The 26,716-nt window shown below is 46.4% G+C and overlaps 1 protein-coding gene across 5 annotated transcripts in view; it reads right to left on the reverse strand.

Annotated features, from left to right (window-relative positions):
* The window catches only part of ABCC4 (ATP binding cassette subfamily C member 4), a 291,475-nt gene extending 281,668 nt beyond the window's left edge, over positions 1 to 9,807 (reverse strand). For all 5 annotated transcript variants that reach the window (XM_031655600.1, XM_009192090.4, XM_009192089.4 and 2 more), the window contains exon 1: positions 9,590 to 9,807. In XM_031655600.1, coding sequence (XP_031511460.1) covers positions 9,590 to 9,663 — 74 coding nt within the window. In that variant the 5' untranslated portion in view covers positions 9,664 to 9,807. The remainder of the gene's footprint in view (positions 1 to 9,589) is intronic.
* Positions 9,808 to 26,716: the final 16,909 nt, after the last annotated feature.

A 26,716-nucleotide genomic window follows, 5' to 3' on the forward strand; every position in this document is an offset into this window, starting at 1 on the left:
AGCTCACACAATGAGGGAGGCAGCCACTGTATCATGCAAATAATGCTAGGTGTTGAAGAAAACAAGCCCCGATTCTCGGTGGCTTAATTAAAAATCACCAGCCAAGGCAGGTGGATCACATGAAGTCAGGAGTTGGAGACCAGCCTGGCCAACACAGCAAAACCCCTTCTCTACTACAAATACAAAATATAAATATATATACACACACACACACGTATATATATCCGGGCATGGTTTCGAGCTCCCGTAATCCCAGATACTTGGGAGGAGGCTAAGGCAAGAGAATCCCTTGAACCCGGGAGGCAGAGGTTGCAGTGAGCCGAGATCACACCACTGCACTCTAGCCTGTGAGACAGACATAGACTCCATATCAAAAAAAAGGAAACCAAGACCATGCCTATTCTCATGCTGTAGTCCCCTTTGGGCCATCTAGGGTGGGGAACAACACCATACACTCACTCCTAGCTGGACTTTCACCATCTTGTGGCTCGGCCTCCTCTCAGTACTCCTCCTTTCCAGGAGACCTCTTTATTCAGCTGGAAAGGCGTTGCGTGGGGCTGGTTTTTGTGTTCCAGGCATGGAAGCCAGACACCTTTTGCAACCACTTCCTGTTGGCCAGGTCTCAGTTTCATGGTCACCTCTGACCACAAGGTTCGGGTAGAAAACATAGTCCAGGCCGGGCGCGGTGGCTCGTGCCTGTAATCCCAGCACTTTGGGAGGCCCAGGTGGGTGGATCACCTGAGGTCAGGAGTTCAAGATCAGCCTGGACATGTTGAAACCCCATCTCTCCTAAAAGTACAAAAAATTAGCTGAGCGTGGTGGCACACACCTGTAGTCCCAGCTATTTGGGAGGCTGAGGCAGGAGAATTGCTAGAACTCGGGAGGCGGAAGTTGCAGTCAGCTGAGATTGCGCCGTTGCACTCTAGCTTGGGCAAAAAGAGTGAAACTCCGTCTCAAAAATAAAAACATTTTTAAAAAGTAACATAAAATAAAAAGAAGGCACTCAAATGTTTGCTAAATGAATAATCTAAACCGCAGAGGGTCAAGTCAGTAACCTTGGCCTCCCAGACACTGATCAAGTAGAATGGGACGCCAAGGACTGAGAAAGACCTGAGAAACATGGCTCTGAAATCTCAGCATCTGAATCATCCAGGAAATACACTTTAAAAAACTGCAAATTTCAGGATGCCGCCTCAACCCCAAGAGACGGTGATTCTGTGGACGCAGAAATTTATTATTTGGTGAGACTCACACCTGTAATATCAACACTTTGGGAAGCCAAGGCGGGAGAATCACTTGAAGCCAAGAGTTTAAGACCAACCTGGGCAACACAGTGAGACCCAGTCTCTACCAAAAATCTATTAATAAAAATTAGCAGCCAGGCACGGTGGCTCACCCCTGTAATCCCAGCACTTTAGGAGGCTGAGGCAGGCAGATCACGAGGTCAGGAGATCAAGACCATTGTGGCCAACATGATGAAACCCTGTCTCTACTAAAAATACAAAAATTAGCCAGACATGGTTGCATGTGCCTGTAGTCCCAGCTACTCAGCAGGCTGACACAGGAGAATCGCTTGAACCTGGGAGGCAGAGGTTGTAGTGAGCCAAGATCACGTCACTGCACTCCAGCCTGGCAACAGAGCAAGACTCCATCCCTCCCACCCCTGCAAAAAAAATTAGCTAGATGTCCAGGCACGGTGGCTCATGCTTGTAATCCCAGCACTTTGGGAGGCGGAGGAGGGCGGACCACGAGGTCAGGAGTTCAAGACCAGCCTGGCCAACTGTCTCTACTAAAAACATACAAAAAAAAATTAGTCGGGCATGGTGGCGGACACCTGTAGTCCCAGCTACTTGGGAGGCTGAGGCAGGAGAATCACTTGAACCCAGGAGGCAGAGGTTGCAGTGAGCCGAGATCACACCACTGCACTCCAGCCTGGGTGACAGAGTGAGACTCCGTCAAAAAAAAAAAAAAAACACCTGAGCTAGGTGTTATGGCATGCACCTATAGCTCAGCTACTCGGGAGGCTGAGCTGGAAGGACGACTTAAGAATAGGAATTTGAGGCTGCATTGAGCCATAATTGCATTACTGCACTCCCACCTGGGCAACAGAGCAAGACCTTGTCTCAAAACACACACATAAAATTAAATGGCCAGGAATAGTGGTTCATGCCTGTAATCCCAGGTGGAAACCCTAGGCAGGAGGACTGCTTGAGCTCAGGATTTTGGGACCAGCCTGGGCAACATAGTGAGACCTCATCTCTAAAAGAAAAATAATTTTTTTTATTATAGAAAAAAATATAAAATTAAACATTTTATGCATTGACTGAGAGCCTCATGCACCCATCCTCTCTAAGCCATCCCCTGCCCTCAGCCACTTGCATTTGCTTCTATAGTCATGTCATCAGCTTTCTAGGGCAGGTCTCCAGAGAGTCTGTCTGGTCACTAGTGGCCGTTTCCACAGCAGCGCAGGCTTTGCTAGACGATACTTCACCCACTGAGACACGGCCAGCAACAGGGGAGCAAGGATTTAACAACTCTCTCTGTGGGCCAGATGCATCTGGCGATCCCTCTCAATGCCCATATTTGGGGAAACGTCCTTCGTTGTTAGCCTCCACCCTGCTGCTGACCCCAGATCTCTGTATCAAGTGTGGGCAGAGGAATGCAAAGTGCCTGCCGGGCACCAGGGGGCAGCAGGACGATTCCTAGGAGAGTCTCAGGGATTGGCCCATCTTGTGCCAAGCTTGACATGGTTAAAGGGCTGTGCCACTTATTTCCACTAACGGGAAAAGGAGGAATTAGTCAATAAATGATAATGGGGAAAACGAGCTGTTTGGGGAAAAAATGGGGACTACCTCATATCAAATACCGAAAGAAATTCTAGCTGCCTTTATTGTTAGAAATGAAACAATAACTAAAAGAAAATGGAAGACCAGGCACGGTGGCTCACGCCTGTAATCCCAGCACTTTTGGAGGCTTAGGTGGGTGGATCACCTGAGGTCAGGAGTTCGAAACCACCCTGGCCAACATGATGAAACCTTCTCTACTAAAAACACAAAAATTAGCCAGCCATGGTGGTGGGCGCTTATAATCCCAGCTACTTGGGAGGCTGAGGCAGGAGAATCACTTGAATCCTGGAGGTGGATGTTGCAGTGAGCCGAGATCATGCCATTGCACTCCAGCCTGGGCAACAGAGTGAGACTCCATCTCAGAAAAAAAAAAGAAAATGGATATAGAGGTGGAGCGTGGTGGCTCATGCCTATAATCCTAACACTTTGGGAGGCCGAGGCAGGCAGATCACTTGAGCTTACAAGTTTGAGACCAGCCTGGGCAACATGGTGAAACCGCAGCTCTATTAAAAAAAATAATAATACAAAAATTAGCTAGGCATAGTGGTGCACACCTGTAGTCCCAGCTACTCAGGAGACTGAGGTGGGAGGATGGCTTGAGCCTGGGAGGAGGAGGTTGCAGTGAGCTGAAATCATGCCTGTGAACTCCAGCCTGGGCAGTGCCGCCAGACCTTGTCTCCAAATTTTTAAAAAAAAGGATATGGAGATCGAGGTGATCTTACGGTTAAAAAAAGGTATATTTCGAGTTGAAGAAGGCCAGGCACAGTGGCTCACACCTCTAATCTGAGCACTTTGGAGGCCAAGGCAGGTGAATTGTTTGAGCCCAGGAGTTGGAGTCCAGCATGGGCAATATAGTGAGACCAATCTCTACAAACAATTTAAAAATTAGCTGGGCATGGTGGCATGCACCTGTAGCTCAGCTCCTTGGGAGACTGAGCTGGGAGGATCACTTGAGCCTGGGAAGTTGAGACTGCAGTTAAGTCATGTTCACGCCACTGCACTCCAGGCCTGGTCAACAGAGTGGAAGAGGTAAATGAGAAGATGGCTCGCACCTGCAATCCCACCTAAACTAGGAAAAAATAGGTGATCCACCCACTTCAGTCCCTCAATCTACCCAAAGAAATTTCCATCCCAACACTTTAGGAGGCCTAGGTGGAAGGATGGCTTAAGCCCAGGTGTTTGAGACCCACCTGGGTAACATAGTGAGACCTCATCTCTATTTTTAAAAAAGAGCTGAAGCAACAGCAACAACCAAAAAGAAAAGATCAATTAATGATATATAAATTTAAAACTTCTGAAAAAAACTGAGAAGTGAAAATCTAGAAAACTATTGTAAACACTACAAGTTATTTCAAAACCATAAATGCCTCATAGAAAAAATGCAAAAAACGTAATGGATAATTCAAAGATATACCAATAAACAAATGGTCAGCAGACCTTGTCAAAGTTCAATTATAATTATCAATCAAATAAATTCAAACTGAAACTGATTGATACTATTTTTAACCTATCAGCTTGGAAACTTTTTTAAATTCAGTATTTGGACCAGGTGCTGTGGCTCATGCCTGTAATCCCAGCACGTTGGGAGACGAAGGCAGGTAAATCACCTGAGGTCAGGAGTTCAAGACCAGCCTGGCTAACATGGCAAACCCTGTCTCTACTAACAATACAAAAATTAGCTGGACGTGGTGGTGCACACCTGTAATCTCAGCTACTCAGGAGGCCGAGGCAGGAGAACCGCTTGAACTCAGCAGGTGGAGGTCGCAATGAGCCCTGATCACCCCCCACTGCACTCCAGCCTGGGTAACAGAGCGAGACTCCATCTCAAAATTAATTAATTAATTCAGTACTCAAAGTTAACAATGAAATAAGGACACAAACTACTACTAAGAGGGCAAAGTGGTCCGATTCTGTTGGGAAACAGGCCTTTACCAGTCATTCTACTTCTGAGAAAACAGAAAAAGGAAAGATATACCAAAAGCATGGATATCCGTTACATTGTTATTAGAAATGCACTGTGTTCAATCGTGAAAAACTACATAAATTACAACCATTAAATATCATGTTTTCAAGATTATTTAATGCCATAAAAATTTAAATTAAGGCTGAGCACAGTGGTTCATGCCTATCATCTCAGCACTTTGGGAGGCTGAGGCAGGCAGATCACTTGAGCCCAGGAGTTTAAGACCAGCCCGGGCAACATGGCAAAGCCCTGTCTCTATGAAAAAAAAAATACAAAAATTGGCCTGGAGCCATGACACACACCTGTAGCGACTCAGGAGTCTGAGGTGAGAGGATCACTTGAGCCTGGGAGGCCAAGGCTGCAATGAGCCATCATCACACCACTTAACTCCAGCCTGAGCAAAAGAAAGAAAAGGTTTGTGAGGAAGACAGAAGCAACCAAAATATCAGCAGATATACCTGGCCAACAGAAATAAAACATTCTATTCCTTACTTCTTTTTCTATAGTTTCAAATTTCCTACAGAAAGTGGCCGGATGCAGTAGCTCATGTGTGTAATCCCAGCACTTTGGGAGGCAGAGGTGGGCGGATCACCTGAGGTCAGGAGTTCAAGACCAGTCTGGCCAACATGGTGAAACCCTCCTTATAAAAATACAAAAACTAGCTGGGCATGGTGGCATTCGCCTGTAATCCCAGCTACTCAGGAGGCTGAGGCAGGAGAATGGCTTGAACCCGGGAGGCAGAGGTTGCAGTGAGCAGAGATCGCAACACTGCCAACCTGGTGACAGAGCTGAAACTCTGTCTCAAAAAAAAAAAAAAAGGAGAGAAAAGAAATAGGAGAAAATACTATCTTTAAAAATCCACAATTGCCAACAATCATAATGCATGACTCCTTTTAGACTCCAAGTCCAAATTATGCTATGAATACACCAAAATCCCAGGAACATACTTTGTATAAAAGTCAGTAAGCTAGTTATTGGCATCATTTAGGTAGGCAGCTACCAGTTTACAAGTTCAGAAAGCAGATGATATTTGAGAAGAAAAGCAAATACCCAGCAAGAAGGTGAAAAAGCAGTTTTTCCCTACAAGGTGGGCCCTGTCTCCAGGCAGCCACTTCCTGGATGGGCTCATTTCAGTTTTCCACTGGCAGTGGGAAGGGAACACAAATACTAACCTAAAAGTAGGAGGCTAAGGCACAAAATATAACTCAAGAATTTACTACAGGCCCAGTGCGGTGGTTCACGCCTGTAATCCCAGCACTTTGGGAGGCCCAGGCAGGCAGATCGCTGGAGCTCAAACTCCTGAGCTGTGGATTACAGTGTTCGTGGGGCCCTGTTAGGTTAGTCTGTAGCTATGTGGCAATATGAAGCACTTTCAAGTGATAAGTAAATAGCTCCAGGGGGTGGGAAATATAAGGTGACTGCTGTATCATTTTAATGTCTCTCTGGGCCTGATAATTTAAAAGGACTCTGCATTCCTCAGATGATGATGATTATTATTTTCTCACTAAGAGGCCTCAGACTTTAAAATTCCTCAAACTGGCCCAGGCACAGTGGCTCACGTCTGTAATCCCAGCACTTTTGGAGGCCGAGGCGGGCAGATCACCTGAGGTCAGGAATTCAAGGCCAGCCTGGCCAAAATGGTGAAACCCCATCTCTACTAAAAATACAAAAATGAGTTGGGTGTGAGGGTGCACACCTGTAGTCCCAGCTACTCGGGATACTGGGGCAGGAGAATTGCTTGAACCCAGGAGGCAGAGGTTGCAGTGAGCAGAGATTGCACCACTGCACTCCAGCCTGGGTGACAGAGCTGAGGGACAGAGTAAGCCTCCGTCTCAAAACAAAAAAAAAAGAAAATAAATTTTAAAAATTAAAAACAAAGAAAAGCATAATACTATAATAACACTCCAATGAGAGGAGTAGCTAGAAGCAGTAAGCTCCTCAAATCAAGATCACCTGGAGCACGTGAACCCTCACCACCACCCACACACCCAGTGTTTCCAGTTTTACTGAATCAGTCCGGAGCGGATGCTGGAGAATCTGCATCTCTTACAATCTCCCAAGTGATGCTGATGCTGCCGCTCTGAGTACCATGCTTTGAGAACAGCTGCCCTAAAGCACAGTAAAAGTTGTTACACATGTATCATCTCCAACTGCAGGCACTTTAAGAACTTCCCTTGAGAAACTCTAGCCTGCCAGAACAGGGGGTGCCTTCTCCATGCATTTCCGACAAGCACCTGAACTGGAAGCAGCTCAGTACAGCAGCTCCAAAGAGGCTGGGGAGCCAGTCTGCCCAGCTTTGGAGCCTGCTCTGACACTTGATTGCTGTGTGAGTCCAGGCAACTTACTCAACCACTCTCAGCTTGTGTCCTCAGAGTAAAATAGAGGTACTAGCTCCTTCCCCTCCATCAGGGAAACCAGAAATGAACACCTACTCCAGTCATCAATGGGAAGGCATCACTTCCTATTTCCTCACCACCTAAATTTTGAAAATGTAGGGGGAGAAAATGTAAGGAGGCAGGGCTCACATCTGTAATCCTGGCACTTTGGGTGGCCAAAGCGGGAGAAACACTTGAGCCCAGGAGTTCAAGACCAGCCTGAGCAACAAATTAGAGAGCCCCATCTCTACGAAAAACTGTTTTTTAAATTATCCAGGCATGGTGACACACACCTGGAGCCCCAGCTACTCGGGAAGCTGAGGCAGGAGGATTGCTTCGGCCCAGGAGTTGGAGGCTGCAGCAAGCTACGAATGTGTCACTGCACTCCAGCCTGGGTCACAGCTTGCACAAAGCAAGATCCTGTCTCAAAAAAAAAAAAAAAGTTCCTTGCCCTGCCTGAAGTTGAGGAGACCATTTGTCTACTTCAAGTTATTATTTACAGAAACCACACCCATATTCCTTCCTCCTCCACGCGCCTCTCGCCTCAAGAGAAAGGCCGCCAACCCAGAGGGTCCTACACTCACTGAGTGTATCACAATCGAAACAAGAGTAAGTGACCCATCCTCTTGGAATCCCCTAGGTCAAGCTTGTCCAATCTGAGGCCCGTGGGCTGCATGTGGCCTAACACAAATTCGTAAGCTTTCTTAAAACATCATGAGATTTGCGATTTTTTTTTTTTAGCTCATCAGCTGTCATTAGTGTTAGGATATCATTAGTGTTAGTGTATTTTATGTATGGCCCAAGACAACTCTTCCAGTGTGGCCCAGGGAACCCAAAAGATTGGAGACCCCCACCCTAGGCTGTCCCATAATAAAAGGCAATATCAACATGTGGGAAAGATGAGGCAGCAGAAGTCAAGAAACACAAGATCTAATAATCAACCAAGCGAGATTGAAGCCCTTCAAAGGTTCAGGCTTATGTAGTTAGCAGATGGAATTCCCGCCCCTCAAGACAGAGTCTCACTCTGTCACCCAGGCTGGAGTGCAGTGGTGCAATCTCAGCTCACTGCAACCTCCACTTCCTGAGCTCAAGCAATTCTCCTACCTCAGCCTCCCTAGTAGCTGGGATTACAGGCGTGCTCCACCACACCCAGTTAATTTTTGTATTTTTAGTAGAGACGGGGGGGGTCTCACCATGTTGGCCAGGCTGGTCTCGAACTCCTGACCTCGTGATCCACCCGCCTCTGCCCCTCAAAGTGCTGGGATACAGGCGTGAGCCACTGCGCCAGGCCAAGATGGAAGTTTCAGATACAACTATCACCTGAGTCTTTCTCCACCTGTTTCCTTGCAGAAAATGGGTAGGGCTGTGGGCCCTCCCAGCTCAGGAGCCCTGGGGTGGTTTTAAGATGCTAGAACTCCTGGTAGGAACCACCTGCATCAAGACCATGGATCACCTCTCCGAAGGTTAGCGATTCCAGGGACCCCACCCCGGCGCAATCCTCCTAGGTGGAAGTGAAAATACTGGAAACAGGGAAAGAAGTTGGTCAAAGACAGACTCCAGTCGTGGCGGTGTATGTACCAGTTAAAAGCAAAACTTGGAAAATTTTGTTCAATAACAGTGTCCTCATTCATAAATAAAAAATAATAGTGTTTTTTACCCACATGAAACTTGCCATAACTAGGTACCACGACCCACATGGACACACAGTGAGATTCACACGGAGAGACAGGAGAGCCCTGGTCACTGAGACAAACGATACAGAGACATCGGGACACAGAGAGACACAACGGGACGTGGAGTTGGATCCAGCTGTCTCGTAAGGAATATCGGAAGGGGTGGGGGACACTGTTGGGAGATGGCATAGGTCCAGGACACTAATTAGGCTTTGGCTGAGATTAGATAAAGGAAGCTGTTCGTAAGCTGCTTACTTAAAAAGAAATGAAAAGGTGCGTTTGAGTTCAGGAGACTGTGAGTCTCGGAGCAGGAGGTGGCAGCCAGCGAAGGGTGGGCGTGTAATGGGTGCAGTCGCTTCTCCCGCTGGGCAAGAGACTCCCCCTTTCGGCAGCCTGGGTTCCCCGCCTCCCCACCTCCCGCTCCTCCTCCCCGGAGCCCTAAGGGCCCGCAGGGCCTCCAGCAGCAAAGCCACTGGCCCCGCGCCACCAGCGCCGGGTCCACGCGTCCCCGCGTCCCCCTGCCCCGCGCACAGGGGCGCAGGCGGGGACCACGCGGCCGGCGTGGGGCGGCGCCACCGCAGCAGAAAGCCCAGCGTGGACCGCGTGGCACAGGAAAGCACTCCCCTCGCCCCCAGCCGCAGAAGGCTGGGGCAGCATCGAGCGCGGCCCCAGGAGAGCGCGTCAGCGGGGCCACCGGCTGCAGGGTGACCTGTTTCGGGCGGGGACACTCACCAGAAGAACACACGCGAGCAGAGGTTCGCGCCCTGCAGCGGGTTGGGCTTCACCTCCTGGTACACTGGCAGCATCTTGTCGGGCGTGGGGGGCGCGGGCCGGGGTCGCGCTGATCAGGCGGCGGTGGCCGCGGGCTCCCCTCCTGGACCGTGAGCAGAGATGCTGGAGCTCCCGCCGCCTCGCCAGTCTGCTCGGCAGGAGCCTGTGAAGCAGCCGTTTCCGGGAGCCGGGCGCCGGCGGCACGCCCAGTCCCCGCCTCTCAGGCCCGCCGCTACCAGGGCCGCCTCGGGGGCGCCCGTTACGCGCCGCCGCCTGGAGCCCGGGAGCCGCGCACCACGTGCGAGCTCGGCCGGGACCGACGGGTGACGCGGCGGGAGGAGACGCGGCGAGAGGAGGCGAAACTGGCGACGCCAAAGGGAACCCAGAGCCACGCCCAGGGGGGAGGCGAGGGCCGCCCGCGCGGCTGGATGGAGAGGGTAGCCGAGCGCGCGGCGCGGAGCCCGGGTCCTGAGGTGCCCACGTCCTCGCACCCGAGTGAAACTTCCCAAAATTCACTATCCGAGTCTTGGCGCCGACCCAGAAGGTGGAGCCGGGAGGCGTCGGCTGTGCCCGCCCCTGCGACGCAGAAACGCCCCCTCGGGCACGGAATTGGGGAGACTGGGAGACAGCTGCCTCGTGCTCCACCAGACCGCCCCCTGGGCGCCTTGCCCTTCTCAGGACCAAACGCGGGTGCCATGGGAGGCTCTCCAACCTGTGAGCCAAACATTTGACCCCGGACGACAGCAAAGTTTAGCACAGATTATCCTTGTAGAGCTGCAAGACCTCAAGAAAGCCGGGTAACTCGAGAGTAGGACCCAGATGAATTTGGGAGATGGATGAATGCTGTCGTCGATGGGGCGGGCTTTCGATGGGGCGGGCTTTTGGCATCTCACATGTTGCATGGTACCGTGGACCTCTGAGCTTTTTGCTGCCCTCTTAGATTGGGAAAGGAATGTAAGAGGAAAGAGAGACTGCCTTATGATTTCTGTCATCAAGCCCTAAAGCCTAACAGATAACAGTGACAAACGACACATGTGTTCCAGAAGACCAATTATGTTTATGTGCATTTCTGAGTGCGTAGTCTCACTTGTGTGTGTGTGTGTGTGTGTGTGTGTGGCAGTCTCACACACAGTGACTCGATTATGGCTCATTGCACCCTGGACCTCCCAGGGCTCAAACAATCCTCCCAACTCAGCCTAAGTAGCTAGGACTACAGGCACCCGCCGCCACGCCTGGCTAATATTTTGTAATTTTTGTAGAGATGCAAAAATCAAAATCAAAGGCTCTAAGTTCAAATACTGATAATTTTTTAAGCCAAATGATGTGTCATGGGAGTTTATTTTCTTCATATTTCATGCATGTTTGAGAATTTGGTTTTCTTTGTAACAAGATCATTTTATTGTTCCTTGATAATTTCTCACTTTGTTGCCCAGGCTGGTCTCAAACTCCTAGGCTCAAGTGATCCTCCTACCGTGGCCTCCCAAAGTGCTAGGATTACAGACATGTACCACCACACCCGACCAATTATCTCACTTTTAATTCTATCAGTGCCGCATTCAAGGTTATTCTTATTTTATAGATGAGGAAGGTGAAGCTGAAAGGCAGAACTTGTCCAGGGTCTTAGAGCCAAGAAAGGATTAAACATGATTTACATTAAGCCTGTGCCTAAGCATGGCCAATCTCCCTGGTGGATGACCAGTGTGCATGAGAAGTGGCCAGAATCTGCTGGTTGAACGGCTGTAGGAATGAATGAACAAAATCTTCTTCCAAGCTTTTGGACTCCCACTTCTAAGTCTTCAGTTACTTCTGTGGCTACCTTACCAAGGTCAGCAGCTGCTCTTCATTTCCACCCTGAATGAAAAAAAATAAAGACTCCAAGTTCATGGTGCTTGGAACAAGATCATTTTATTGTTCCTTGATAATTTTGCATGTATATTTGCTAAGATAGTATCATTAATAGCTTTTAAAGAAAGCCTTACACAAACACGTATTTAAAAGTCAAGCACAGGCTGGCCAACATAGTGAGACCCTGTCTCTACCAAAAAATTTAAATTTAGCCCAAGTGTGGTGGCATGCCCTTGTAGTCCCAGCTACTTGAGAGGCTGAGACAGGAGGATGGCTTTAGCCCAGGAGTTCCAGGCTACAGGGAGTTAAGAAGGTGCCACTGGGCCGGGCACGATGGCTCACGCCTGTAATCCTAGCACTTTGGGAGGCCGAGGCGGGTGGATCACCTGAGGTCAGGAGTTTGAGACCAGCCTGGCCAACATGGTGAAACCCCATCTCTACTAAAAATACAAAAAATTATCTGGGCTTGGTGGTGGACGCCTGTAATCCTATCTACTTGGGAACCTGAGGCAGAAGAATCACTTGGACCCAGGAGGCGGAGGTTGCAGTGCGCTGAGATCATGCCACTGCTTTCCAGCCTGGGCAACAAGAGCAAAACTCCATCTCAAAAAAAAAAAAAAAAAAGGTGCCACTGCACTCTAGGCTGTGCACACCCATAATCCTAGCACTTTGAGAGGTGGAGACAAGAGGATTGCTTTAGCCCAGGAGTTCTAGACCAGCCTGGGCAGCATAGGGAGACCTCATCTCTACTAAAAATGTAAAAATTAGATGGGCATGGTGGAGTAAGTCTGTAGTCCCAGCTACCCTGGAGGCTCAGGTGGGAGGATTGCTTGAGCTCAGGAGTTCTAGATCAGCCTGGGCAACATAGGGAGACCTCATCTCTACTAAAAATGTAAAAATATGATGGGTATGGTTGCGTGAGTCTGTAGTCCCAGCTGGAGGTTCAGGTGGGAGGATTGCTTGAGCCCAGGAGTTGGAGGCTGCAGTAGGCTATGATCACGCCACTGCCCTGCAGCCTGGGCTAAAGAGTGAGACTCTGTCTCCAAAAAAAAAAAAAAAAAAAAAAAAGTCAAGCACATTAAGAATGGCAAAATATTGATAATTTTTGAAGCCAAATGATGTGTCATGGGGGTTTATTTTCTTCATATTTCATGAATGTTTGAGAATTTGGTTTTCATTTTGGAGATGGGGTCTCACTATGTTGCCCAGGCTGGACTCAAACTCCTGGGCCCAAGGAATCCTCCTGTCTCAGCCCCTCCAAGTACCTGGGATTGTAGGCACTCACCAGCATACCAGCTCATGTTTCAGAATTTCTGTCACAAAAAGGAACACAATATTTTAAGTTGACTACTGTGGGAAAGCTATGATCATTCAATAACCTACCTTTCTGATAGCTCTTTCTCAGATAATGCAAGCTATAAACCAAAATAATCAGTCTTCACCTGATTTACAGTGCCCTTTGAAACTCCCTAAGCTTTCTAGCCCAGTAAATGCTGAGCTACCAGTTCTACTTCCAAGCTAGAGAACCTGTTTGCTAAAGTTAGAAGTCTAGTGACTTCCCGTGTCAGACTGCCCCAGAATGCTCTCCCTACCCCCAACAACTGTGTAAGACCCATAATTAGCCATCTCCAAACTGCCAAAGTACTCAGTCCCTTCGGCTCCTGCAGAGGCTTATTTTTTTCTTAATTAAGATCTTTTGGAACTTCTTAACATTCTTTTCTGAACATTAACAATGTGGTATTTGGAAGCGATACTGTACAGCAGTGTCTGACTGCAGAGCAGACTGGATATGGAACCAGGGGACCAGGGCTTTATATCTTTTCACTCGTTACCTGACCTTTCTGACCCTTATTTTCCTCAGGTCTAAAATGGAGTCGGGGCGGGTACAGTGGCTCAGGCCTGTAATCCCAGCACTTTGGGAGGCGGAGGCGGGCGGATCACCTGAGGTCAGGAGTTAGAAACCAGCCTCACCAACGTGGCAAAACCCCATCTCTACTAAAAATACAAAAACTAGCTGGGCGTGATGGCATGTGCCTGTAATCCCAACTACCCAGGAGACTGAGGCAGGAGAATTGCTTGAACCTGGGCTGCAGAGGTTACAGTGAGCTATGAGCCAAGAGCACGCTGCTGCACTCCAGCCTAGGTGACAGAGCTAGACTCTCATAAAAAAATAAATAAATAAATAAATAAAACAATAAAATGGGGTCAGGCAGGGCATGGTAGCTCGCACCTATAATTTCAACATTTTGGGAGCCCAAGGCAGGAGCATCACTTAAAGCCAGGAGTTTGAAACCAGCCTGGGCAATGTGATGAAATGCCATCTCTACCAAAAAAAAAAAGTTTTTTAAATTAGTCAGGCATGGTGGCACACACCTGTGGTCCTAGCTACTCGGGAAGGTAAGATGGGAGGATCACTTGAGCCTAGGAGTTTGAGGCTGCAATGAACTCTGATCGCACCACTGCACTCCAGCCTGGGAGACAGAGTGAGAGACCCTGTCTCTAAAAACATAAAAATAAATTTAAAAACAAAATAGGGATCAGAATCCCCACTCTTCCTTCTTCACAGGATTATTGTGAGTCTCACAACTTGTGAATACATTGTGAAGGCAATATACAAATTAAAGAATGGGGATTTTTTCCCATTCATTCAATAAATATTAGTGGATGCCTTCTGGATACATGATAGCTAGGCCAGAGAATGAGCCTGCAAAGACGAGGAAGATGTCTTCTTTTTTGTTTGTTTGTTTGTTTGTTTGTTTTTGAAATAGGGTCTAGCTCTCGCCCAGGCTGGAGTGCGGTGGTGCAGTCTTGGCTCACTACAACCTCCCAGGCTCAAACCCATCCTCCCATCTCAGCCTCCCAAGTAGTTGGGACTACAAGCACGCACCACCATGCCCAGCTAATTTTTGTATTTTTTTTTGGTGGGGGGGTTTTTGCTGTGTTGCCCAGGCTGGTCTCGAATTCCTGAGCTCAAGCAATCTGCCAGCCTCAGCCTCCTACAGTGCTGGGATTACAGGTGAGAGCCTCTGTACCCAGCCTAAAGATGTCTTAAGAATGACTTATCAAAGGAAAAAATATTAGGGCCACTTCAAGCTGGGAACTGCTCAGGGCAAGTCTGCCTCCCATTCTATTCAAAGTCACCCCTCTGCTCACAGAGACAGATGCATATTCTGATTGCCTCATTTGGAGAGACTTGTCAGAAGCTCAAAAGAATGCAACCATTTGGCTGGGCGCTGTGGCTCAGGCCTGTAATCCCAGCACTTTGGGAGGCTGAGGGGGTGGATCACCTGAGGTCAGGAGTTTGAGACCAGCCTGGCCACCATGGTGAAACCCCGTCTCTACTAAAAATACAAAAATTACCCAGGCATGGTGGCGGGTCCCTGTAATCCCAGCTACTTGGGAGCCTGAGGCAGGAGAATATCTTGATTCTGGTAGAGTTTGCAGTGAGCTGAGATCGCACTATCGCACTCAAGTCTGAGCAACAAGAGCGAAACTCTGTCTCAAAAAAACTTGGCCAGGCATGGTGGTTCACCCCTATAATCCTAGCACTTTGGGAAGCTGTGGTGGGAGGATTGGTTGAGCCCAGGAGTTCGAGGCCCAGCCTGGACAACAAAGTGAAAACCCATCTCTACCAAAAGAATTAATAAAGTTAGCTGGGCATAGTGGTGGAGTCCCAGCTACTTGGGAGGCTGAAGCAGGAGGATCACTTAAGCCCAGGAGGTCAAGGTTGTAGTGAGCTGTGATTATGCCACTGCACTGCAGCCTGGGTGACAGAGTGAGAACTTGTCTAAAAAAAAAAAAAAAAAAAAAAAAAAAAAGGAAAAAAGAAAAAAATACCAATGGATAACTTGTTTTAAGGAGGGATGAGAAGATGTGGAAGATAAGGCCTGCAGTGGCAGACCATCCACATCAATTTTCATGGAAAAAAATCATCTTGTTTGTGCCCTAATTGAAGAAAACCAACAATTAACAGCAGCCAACACCATATTAACAATAGCAAACACCACAGACATCTCAATTGGTTCAGCTTACACAGCTCTGACTGAAAAATAAAAGTTGAGCAAACTTTTCACTCAATAGGTGTCAAAACTGCTGTGCCCAGATCAGCTACAGAGAAGAGCAGAACTTTCAGTGGAAGTTTTAAACAAGTGAGATGGAGACCCTGCAGTATTTTTTTCAAAGAATTGTAACAGGAGATGAAGCATGGCTTTACCAGTATGATCTTGAAGACAAAGCACAATCAAAGCAATGGCTACTGAGAGGTGGAAGTGGTCCAGTCGCAGCAGAAACAGACCAGTCAAGAGCAAGGGTCACACAACAGTTTTCTGAAATGCTTAAGACATTTTGCTTGTTGCTGTTCTGGGGGGCCAAAGAATGATAATATATGCTTGCTACGAGAGTGTTTTGAGAAAATTAGCCAAAGGTTTAGCAGAAAAATGCCTGGGAAAGCATTTCACCAGAGTCCTTCTCCACCACAACAGTGTTCCTGCTCATTTCTCTCATCAAACCAGGGCAATTTCCCAAGCGTTTCAACGGGAAATCACTAGTATTTACATTACAGTTCTGATTTAATGCCTTCTGACTTCTTTTTGCTTCCTAATCTTAAAATATATTTAAAGGGCATGTATTTTTCTTTAGTTATTACTGTTAATACTGTATGGTTGAATTCCCAGAACTCTCAATTCTTTTTTTTTTTTTTTTTTTTGAGTCAGAGTTTCGCTCTTGTTGCCCAGGCTGTAGTGCAATGGCATGATCTCAGCTCACCACAACCTCCACCTCCCAGGTTCAAGCAATTCTCCTGCCTCAGCCTCCCGAGTAGCTGGGATTTACGGGCATGTGCCACCACACTCAGCTAATTTTGTATTTTTAGTAGAGATGGGGTTTCTCCACGTTGGTCAGGCTGGTCTCAAACTCCCAACCTCAAGTGGTCCACCCACCTCAGCCTCCCACAGTGCTGGGATTACAGGTGTGAGTCACTACGCCTGGCCAGGACTCTCAATTCTTTAGGGATGGACTAATGACTGGTATCATTGCTTACAATGGTGTCTTGAACTTGATGGAGCTTATATTGAGAAATAAAGTTTATATTTTTAATTTTTATGTTTTAAGTCCATTTTGTCATGAACTTTTTTTTTTTTTTTTTTTTTAAGGCTGGTCAAGTGAAACGGAGTGGAAAAGAAGCAAAGAAATCTATAACTGGTTGTGATTCCATGAACTTTTTGAAATCCCCTTGTATTGGCTTCTTTCCCTTCTCTATCTTACTTCTCTACTCCCTACAAGTGTTTTCTGGGGTCACCTCCAAATAAACTACTTGCAATCTAATCCTGTCTCCAGGTCTGCTACTGTGGGAACCCAAACTAAGACACCTACAAAAAATATCCTTCCAGTTACTTAAAAATGTGTTCACTTGCACCCATAAAAGTGTTTACTAATACCATAGACCCTTGGCTGTCCAATATGGTAGCACTATCCACGTGAGCATTTTGAGGACTTGAAATGTGGCTGGTCCCAAATGAGATGTTCTGGAAGTATAAAACACACTGACTTCAAAGACAGTATCAAGAAAAATATGTTTAACATCTCATGAATGATTTTTTACATGGATTATATGTTAAAATGATAATATTTTGGACACATTAGTTAAAAACAGCCCCCAACATTTCCAGGTAGAGAACCTATCAAAGGAGACTGAAGTGAGAAAAAAAAATAGAGTCACAGAAGTAAAGAAAATGTTTCAAGAAAGGATAGCTGAAGCCCATGCTCCTAAGAGGCTGGGAAATTGAGGACAGAAGAGCAGCCCCTGTGTTTAACAAGGTGGGGACCTTTGGTGAATTGATCAAATCAGTATTTTAAAGAGAAGGAGACAGACCCTAATTAAAATATGTTGAGGAGAGAATGGAATGTGAAGATGAAGAGAGTGATTATATACAACTTCTCTGAGAATTGTTGCTGTGAGAGAGAGAAAATATATAATTGCAGGAGAGAAATCCTTGGGAAAGCAGTCCTCCAAACCGTGGACTATTCCATAGCCAATTTTAACAACATGGGTGATAGGGTTTGGCTCTGTGTCTCCATCCAAATCTCATCTCTAATTGTAATCGCCACAATCCCCACGTGTTGAGGGAGAAACCCAAAGGGAGGTGATTGGATCATGGAGGTGGTTGTTATCATGATAGTGAGTATTTTATAAGGGGCTCTTCCCCTTTCACTCCTTGCTCTCCTCTCTGCTGCCACCATGTGAAGAAGGTCCTTGTTTCCCCACCTTCTGCCATGGTTGTAAGTTTCCTGAGGCTCCCCAGCCGTGTGGAACTGTGGGTCAATTAAAGCACTTTCCTTTATAAATTACCCAGGCTTGGGTATTTCTTTACAGCAGTGTGAGAATGAACTAATATGATGGGTGTAGTAGATGTTGTCAGTGCCTGACCAGACCCCCAGGCCCTTACAATTTCGCACTAGCCTGACTTCCATGAATTAATATGATGGGTGTAGTAGATGTTGTCAGTGCCTGACCAGAATCCCCAGGCCCTTACAATTTCCGCACTAGCCTGACTTCCTGCATCTCTGCCTCAAGGCCTTCTGCTCCACCAGAGTTGGTTTAGCCCAAGTACAAGGCAGGCTAGGGAGTTAATGTCTCCCTCTGGCCTCCTTCTCCAGCAACAATCAACTAATAGATGGACAAGAGCGGGTGTATAAACACCCCCACTCACTCACTCACTCCTCAGGGAACTGAGGTTTGTGTTTATACTGTCTCCTAAATTTCCTCAGCAGGATTACTCTCCAGTAGCCCAGACCAGGACATGTCTGATGATATACCCTTTACTGGCTTCATTCCCTCCCCTGTCTCACTTCCTCACTCCATGATGGGTGTTTCCTGGGATCACCTACCAACAATCTCTTGACATTCGAACTCTTGTCTTAGGGTCTTGTCAGACTAAGACAATAGAAAACACTCATATAATGGGCCGGGCGCGGTGGCTTATGCCAGTAATCCCAGCACTTTGGGAGGCCGAGGCGGGCGGATCACGAGGTCAGGAGATCGGAGATTGAGACCATCCTGGCTAACATGGTGAAACCCTGTCTCTACTGAAAATACAAAAAATTAGCCGGGCATTGTGGCTTGCATCTGTAGTCCCAGCTACTCGGGAGGCTGAGGCAGGAGAATGGCGTGAACCCAAGAAGCGGAGCTTGCAGTGAGCCGAGATTGTGCCACTGCACTCCAGCCTGGGCGACAGAGTGAGACTCTGTCTCAAAACAAAAAGAAAATATTCATATAATGATATAAAACCATTATACCTATTATGTAAAAGAATGCATGAAACTAAGAAAGATTGGAAGAAAATATTCGAAAATGATAACAGTGATTAGTTCTGTATTGTGGGTAATTATAGGTAATTAAAAATCAAAGCAAACCTTTCTATTTTCCAAGTTTTCTAAAATGAGTTCATTAATTTTTTATTTTTTATTTTTTTGAAATAGGGTCTTGCTCTGTCACCCAGGCTGGAGTGCAGTGGTGTGATGATGGTTCACTGCAGCCTCAACCTCTTGAGCTCAGGTGATCCTCCCACCTCAGTCTCTGGAGTAGCTGGAACTGCAGGTGTGCGCCACTGCACGCAGCTAATTTTTTGTATTTTTTGTAAAAATGGGATTTTGCCACATTGTCCAAGCTGGTCTCAAACTCCTAGACTCAAGGGATCCTCTGTCCTCAGCCTCCCAAAGTACTGTGATGATAAATGTTAGCCACCGCAACTGAGTTCGTTAATTTTTCTGTTTTTTGATTTTTAGTTTTTTGTTTTGTTTTTTTAGAGACAGGGTCTCTCTGTCACTCAGGCTGGAGTGCAGTGGAGCAATCATAGCTCACTCAAGCCTCGAGGGCTCAGGTGATCCTCCTACCTCAGATTCCCAAATATCTGGGACTAGGTACATGCCACCACAGCTGGATAATTTTTTAAACTTTTTTTGTAGAGACAGGGTCTCATTATGTTGTAAGGCTGGTCTTGAAATCCTGGCATCAAGCAATCCTCCCACCTTGGCCTCCCAGAGTGCTGTGATTACAGGTGTAAGTCACTGAGCCTGGCATAAAGTGAGGGTTTTTTTGTTTGTTTGTTTTTAATTAAACATTCGTTTGTTTTAAAAAAGAAGTACATGGGCAGGGCGCGGTGGCTCACGCCTGTAATTCCAGCACTTTGGGAGGCCGAGGTGGGCGGATCACGAGGTCAGGAGATCAAGACCATCCTGGCTAACACAGTGAAACCCCGTTTCTACTAAAAATACAAAAAGTTAGCCAGGCATGGTGGCGGGCGCCTGTAGTCCCAGCTACTCTGGAGGCTGAGGCAGGAGAATGGTGTGAACCTGGGAGGCGGAGCTTGCAGTGAGCCAAGATCACATCACTGTACTCCAGCCTGGGTGACAGAGCGAGACTCCATCTCAAAAAAATAATAAAAATAAAATAAAATAAAACAGAAGTACTGTAATTACAATATACAGATTAACAGGTTTTGTGAATTCCAGAAGTCTATCTTCAAAAAAACAAACCTTTTCCTAAATAAAACCATCACTGATGTTAACTTTCTCAGCAATACACAGCAAATGAAAAATCAACATTTGGCTGGGTGCAGTGGCTCATGCCCGTAATCACAGCACTTTGGGAGGCTCAGGTGGGCAGATCACCTGAGGTCGGGAATTCCAGACCAACCTGACCAACATGGAGAAACCCCGTCTTTACTAAAAATATAAAATTATCCAACCATGGTGGCACATGCCTGTAATCCCAGCTATTTGGGAGGCTGAGGCAAGAGACTCGCTTGAACCTGGGAGGCAGAGGTTGCAGAGAGCCAAGATGGCGCCATTGCACTCCAATCTGGGTAACAAGAACAAAACTCTACCTCAAAAAAAAGAAAAGAAAAGAAATATCAACATGTATATGAAAAACATAACAGGCCAGGCATGGTAGCTCATGCCTATAATCCCAACACTTTGGGAGGCGGAGGCAAGAGGATCACTGGAGCCCAGGAGTTCAAGACCAGCCTGGGCAATATAGCAAAACTATGTCTCTATAAAAAAAGTACAAAAAATCAGCCAGGTATGGTGGTACGCACCCGTAGTCCCAGCTACTGAGGAGGCTGAGATGGGAGAATCACTTGAGCCCAGGTGGTCGAGGCTACAGTGAGCCATGACTATACCACTGCACTCCAGCCTGGGTGACAGAATGAGACTTTGTCTAAAAAAAAAAAAAAAAAAAGAAAAAACAACAAAAAATCCAGGATCCCAAGAATTTAGCATCAGTTTAGAATTATGCTTCAGAGCAAATATTATATCATAGAAAGCAAATGTATAAATGTATGGCAAAATATGATTTTTTTTCTTTCAGTAGCTATACTTCACTGAATGAGTAACTGTACTTTTTTACTATTTCACTAAATCCTTGCGATACTACTCGGAGGAATGTATTATTGTCATTTTACAGATAATAAAGCTTAGAGAAAGGTGAAGTACATTCTCCAAAATGGAAAAAAATAAGATTTGCCAATGCCCATGAACGTTGTACCACTTTGGTCTGCCTCTCTCTCCACTTCAGATGTCATGTTAGAGTCACCAGCAGATCAAGGAACAGTCACTGAGTCAACATTTCTGATGTGGTTGATGTAATCTAGCACCACGAGGCTGGACATGTATGAAGCCAGATTGCAGGAGCAAACAGGTGCCTTAGGGCAACTTGAAATGGGGTCACCACAGCTATGTTGGGTAGAATGACAGGCAGGAAGGCCATGGAACTTCAAAACCTACGATATAGACATTATAATCAAAACAGCAGAAAAATCAACTTGTTTAGCAGAGACATCCATGTTTTAAAACTGCCAAGACTATGATAATTAATTTTAAAGTATATCTGACATTGGCCAGGCACACTGGCTCACACCTGTAATCCCAGCACTTTGGGAGGCCGAGGCAGGTGGATCACCTGAAGTCAGGAGTTCGAGACCAGCTTGGCCAACATGATGAAACCCCGTCTTTACTAAAAATACAAAAATTAGCCTGGCATGGTGGCATATGCCTGTAGCTACTCGGGAGGCTGAAGCAGGAGAATCGCTTGAACCTGGGAGGCAGAGGTTGCAGTGAACCGAGATTGCACCATTGCACTCCAGCCTGAGCAGCAAGAGCTAAACTCCATCTCAACAAAATAAAAATAAATATATTTGACCTTAAAAGACTAAAAATGGCACAGTTACATATACACCTATTGTAGAGAAAAATTAAATTAGAATTATTCAATGATGCATTACATGAGAACAACAGCTTTTATGTATCCATCAGCAGTATTTGCTGAATGTGTACAGGAAGCCATTACTCACAATTTTATTTACAAATAAAATGTAAACTAATCTTCAAGAGATAAGGGAGAATCTTGCACCTGTTAGTTCAATCTGCTGCTTGAAAAAAAAAAAAAATGCTGGCCGAGCACGGTGGCTCACGTCTATAATCCTAGTACTTTGGGAGGCCGAGGCAGGTGGATCACCTGAGGTCAGGAGTTAGAGACTAGCTCGACGAACATGGCGAAACCCCATATCTACTAAAAATACAAAAATCAGCCAGGCATGGCGGCAAGTGCCTGTAATCCCAGCTACTCGGGAGGCTGAGGCAGGAGAATGTCTTGAACCTGGGAGGTGGAGGTTGCAGTAAGCTGAGATCACGCCACTGCACTCCAGCCTGGGTGACAGAGCGAGACTCTGTCTAAAACAAACAAACAAACAAAAATGCTGGCCGGGCACAGTGGCTCATGCCTGTAATCCCAGCACTATGGGAGGAGGAGGGGGAGGATCACTTGTACCCAGAAGGTCAGTGCTGCAGTGAGCCGTGTTCATGACACTTCACTCCAACCTGGGCAGCTGAGCAAGACACTGTCTCAAAAAAATAGTAAAAACAAAAAGCAAATAAATTGGTATCAGCACAGAGGGAAAGAATTCTGACATTTTCCCTATGTATGAAGTCACCCAAATATAGTCAAGACTAAATTAAAGAAAATAAATGAAAAAGTGTTATTTCTGGATTGGATATGCAAAATGTGACATATCCACATTTTGTACAGTAATGTACATACACTGGGACATTATTCAGACTTTAAAAAGAAGGGATCCTCACACAGACTACATCATCCATGCTGTAGGGAACAAAAAAATAAGCCAGTTGCAAAAGGACAACTACTGTATGATTCAACTTATATGAGGTATCTAGAGGAGTCAAATTCCTAGAGACAGAAAGTGAAACAGTGGTTGCAAGGGCCTGGGTCTGAGGCAATGGAGAGTTATTGTTAAATGAGTACAGAGCTTCTTCGGTTTGGGAAGATGAAAACATTTTGCAGGCGGATGGTTGGTGATGATTGCAGAACAATGTGAATGTACTTAATGTCACTGAACTGTATGCCTAAAACCTGTTAAAATGATAAATGTAATGCAATGTCTATTTTACCACACATAATATTACAAAGTATTATTTCCGGGCCGGGCACGGTGGCTCATGCCTGTAATCCCAGCACTTTGGGAGGCCAAGGTGGGCAGATCACCTGAGGTCGGGAGTTCAAGACCAGCTTGGCCAACATGGTGAAACCCCATCTCTACAAAAATACAAAAATTAGCTGGGCATGATGGCAGGTGACTGTAATCCCAGCTACTTGGGAGGCTGAGGCAGGAGAGTCGCTTGAACTCGGGAGGTAGAGGTTGCAGTGAACTGAAATTGCACCATTGCACTCCAGCCTGGGCGACAGAGTAAGACTCCGTCTCAAAAAAAAAAAAAAAAGAAAGTATTATTTCTGAAAGCAAGTAGATGTCTCCATCTGTTTCTTTCTTTTTATTTCCTAATAGAGACCAAGTCTCACTGTGTTGCCAGGCTGGTCTTGAACTCCTGAGCTCAAGTGATCCTCCTGCCTCAGCCTCCCAAAGTGCTAAAATTACAGGTGTAAGTCACTACACCTGGCCTCCATCTCCTTTTGAGGCTGTTGTTGTTGTTGTTTGTTTTTTCTGAGACAGAGTCTCACCCTGTCGCCCAGGCTGGAGTGCAATGGCGTGATCTTGGCTGACAGCAACCTCCGCCTCCCAGGTTCAAGTGATTCTCCTGCCTCAGCCTCCCAAGCAGCTGGGATTACAGGCATGCACCACTATGCCCAGCTTTTTTTTTTTTTTTTTTCTTTTTTTCTGAGACAGAGTCTCACCCTCTCACCAGGCTGGAGTGCACTGGCACCATCTCGGCTCACTGCAACTTCTGACTCCCAGGTTCAAGCCATTCTCCTGCCTCAGCCTCCCAAGTAACTGGGGCTACAGGCATGTACCACCACGCCCAGCTAATTTTTGTATTTTCAGTAGAGATGGGGTTTCACCTTGTTGGCCAGGATGGTCTCGATTTCTTGACCTCGTGATCTGACTACCTCAGTCTCCCAAAGTACTGGGATAACAGGCATTAGCCACTGCACCCGGCCTCTTAGGCTGTTTTAGGTACTCTTGGCGTGTAATTCTTAGTGGAGCAGTGGGCAATAATGTGCCCAATCAGTCCCCAGTGTGCTCTAAGGGGTGAGGTCTAAGCTCTCCCTGCCAGCTTGGGTTGGCAGTTCTTTAGCTACTGAGGGGAAGGTGGTGCCAGTGAGCTGGTCTAGAAAGTGAAAAATCCTAGAGATTATAGCTCTAAGAAGGCAGTGCCACAGAGTATCCTGAAACAAACAGTGCCCTGAGGATGATGGAAGAGGCTTGAACCCTGTGCTTCACAGTTACCTCCAGGGCTGGATGGCACCATTTTAGAGTATCAGATGATGGCTTTCCTCCAAGTCAAGCTGGCCTGAGTGCATACACTGCGGAAAAGCCACAAGCATCCACTGTTTCACCTCACAAACCTAACTGTGGGTGAAGGATTACCCAGGTGCCGAGGCAAGAGACTGAAGGCACAAACTGTTTCAGTATAATAAAGAAAAGAGATAGAATAAGAATAGTCATAATACAAATTAGATATAGCGATGATCATGGATATTATCAATCATTAGTATAAACATTATTAATCATTAGCTTTTAATATTACCCTTTGTTGTATTACTAATATAACCAAGGAATACCCGGCAGGTATAGGGTCAGGTGCTGAAGGGATATTGTGAGAAGTGACCTAGAAGGCAAGAAGTGAGCCCTCTGTCATGCCCACGTAAGGGCTGCTTGAGGGCTCCTTGGTCTAGCGGTAACACCAGTGCCTGGGAAGGCACCCATTACTTAGCAGACCGTGAAAGGGAGCCTCCCTTTCCTTGGAGGAGTCAGGGAACACTCTGCTCCACCAGCTTCTTGTGGGAGGCTGGATATCATCCAGGGCTGCCCGCAGTCATCCAGAGGCCTAAACCCCTTCCTGTGATGCTGTGCTTCAGTGGTCAGGCTTATTGTCCACTTTCATGTTCCTCCTGTACTACTGGTTCTTCTTTGAAGTTCTTAGAAGATAGCAGTAGAAGAAATAGTGAAAGTCTTAAAGTCTTTGATCTTTCTGATAAATGCATAGAAGAAAATGCTGATGTACGCTGCCTTCCCTCTCTGCTTTGGCTACCTAAAAGGTAAGGTCCCCCTGTCTCATGATCACATGACTTGTTTGACCTTATCAATCACTTGGACGACTCATCCTCCTTGCCCTGCCCCCTTGTCTTATATGCAATAAATATCAGCGCACCCATCTATTCGGGGCCACTACTGGTTTCCGCGTCTTGGTGGTAGTGGGCTCCCAGGCCCAGCTGTTTTCTCTTTATCTCTTTGTCTTGTGTCTTTATTTCTTACAATCTCTCATCTCCGCACACAGGGAGAACACCCGCTAAGCCTCGTAAGGCTGGACCCTATACCTAACTACTTTCCTTAATACTGGCCAGCCTCTGAAGGGCTGTGTCGGAAATGTTCTGGAGTCTGTTGCCTCTCAGGCCAGACCTACCTTCCCCCTACCCTCTTCCTCCACAGCAGGGACTTGAAACCACTCAAAAGAGCAAAAGTCTAATTATTAAACTTTATTCCCTGAAACATGGGTCCAGTCATCCTACATAACAACAACTTTCTTCTTCTTATTATTATTTTTGTTGTTGTTAAGATGGAATCTTGCTTTGTTGCCCAGGCTGGAGTGCAGTGGCATGATCTTGGCTCACTGCAACCTCTGCCTTATGGGTTCAAGCAATTCTCCTGCCTCAGCCTCCTGAGTAGCTGGGATTACAGGTGAATGTCACCATACCCAACTAATTTTTGTATTTTTAGTAGAGACGGGGTTTCGCCACGTTGGCCAGACTGGTTTTGAACTCCCGACTTCAAGTGATCCATTGGCCTGGGCCTCCCAAAGTGCTGGGATTACAGGCGTGAGCCACTGCGTCCGGCCACAAAAACCTTTCATCTTTTTGTATAATTGAGAGACACCAATCATGTGACTCTTTGCTGAACAGTGGAGATAATTCCACGGTAAATACAGTCATATGCTGCATAAAGAGGTTTCAGTCAATGACATTTTGCATAAATGACGGTTGTCCCATAAGATGACAATACCTTCAGTAATTGGCTACTGAAAAATTACAATACCATATTTTTACTGTGCCTATTCTATGTTCAGATGCACTAATAGTTACCATTGTGTTCCAATCGTCTTCAGTATTCAGTATAGTAACATGCTTTACAAGTTTGTAGCCCAGGAGCAATAGGCCACACCATGTAGCCTAGGTGTGCAGTAGGCTACACTATCTAAGATTGTGGAAGTACACTCTATGATGTTCACACAATGACAAAATCAGCTAAGGACACATTTCCCAGAACATATTCTTATTGTTAAGCCATGTATGAGTATATTCTTTCTCCCAGGACAATGGAGCCTACCCATTTACCTAAGAAGTAGTTTCACCTGGCCAGGTACAGAGGCTCACGCCTGTAATCCCAGCACTTTGGAAGGCCGAAGCAGGTGGATCACGAGGTCAGGTGTTCAAGACCAGCCAGGCCAACATGGTGAAACCCTGTCTCTACTAAAAATACAAAAATTGAATCTATAAATTACCTTGGGCAGTATAACCATTTTCACAATATTGATTCTTCCTGTCCATGAGCATGGTATGCTCTTCCATTTGTTTGTGTCCTCTTTTATTTCACTGAGTAGTGGTTTGTAGTTCTCCTTGAAGAGGTCCTTTACATCCCTTGTAAGTTGGATTCCTAGGTATTTTATTCTCTTTGAAGCTATTGTGAATGGGAGTTCATTCATGATTTGGTTCTCTGT

Source organism: Papio anubis, chromosome 15, assembly GCF_008728515.1.
Source record: "Papio anubis isolate 15944 chromosome 15, Panubis1.0, whole genome shotgun sequence".
NCBI lineage: Eukaryota > Metazoa > Chordata > Mammalia > Primates > Cercopithecidae > Papio > Papio anubis.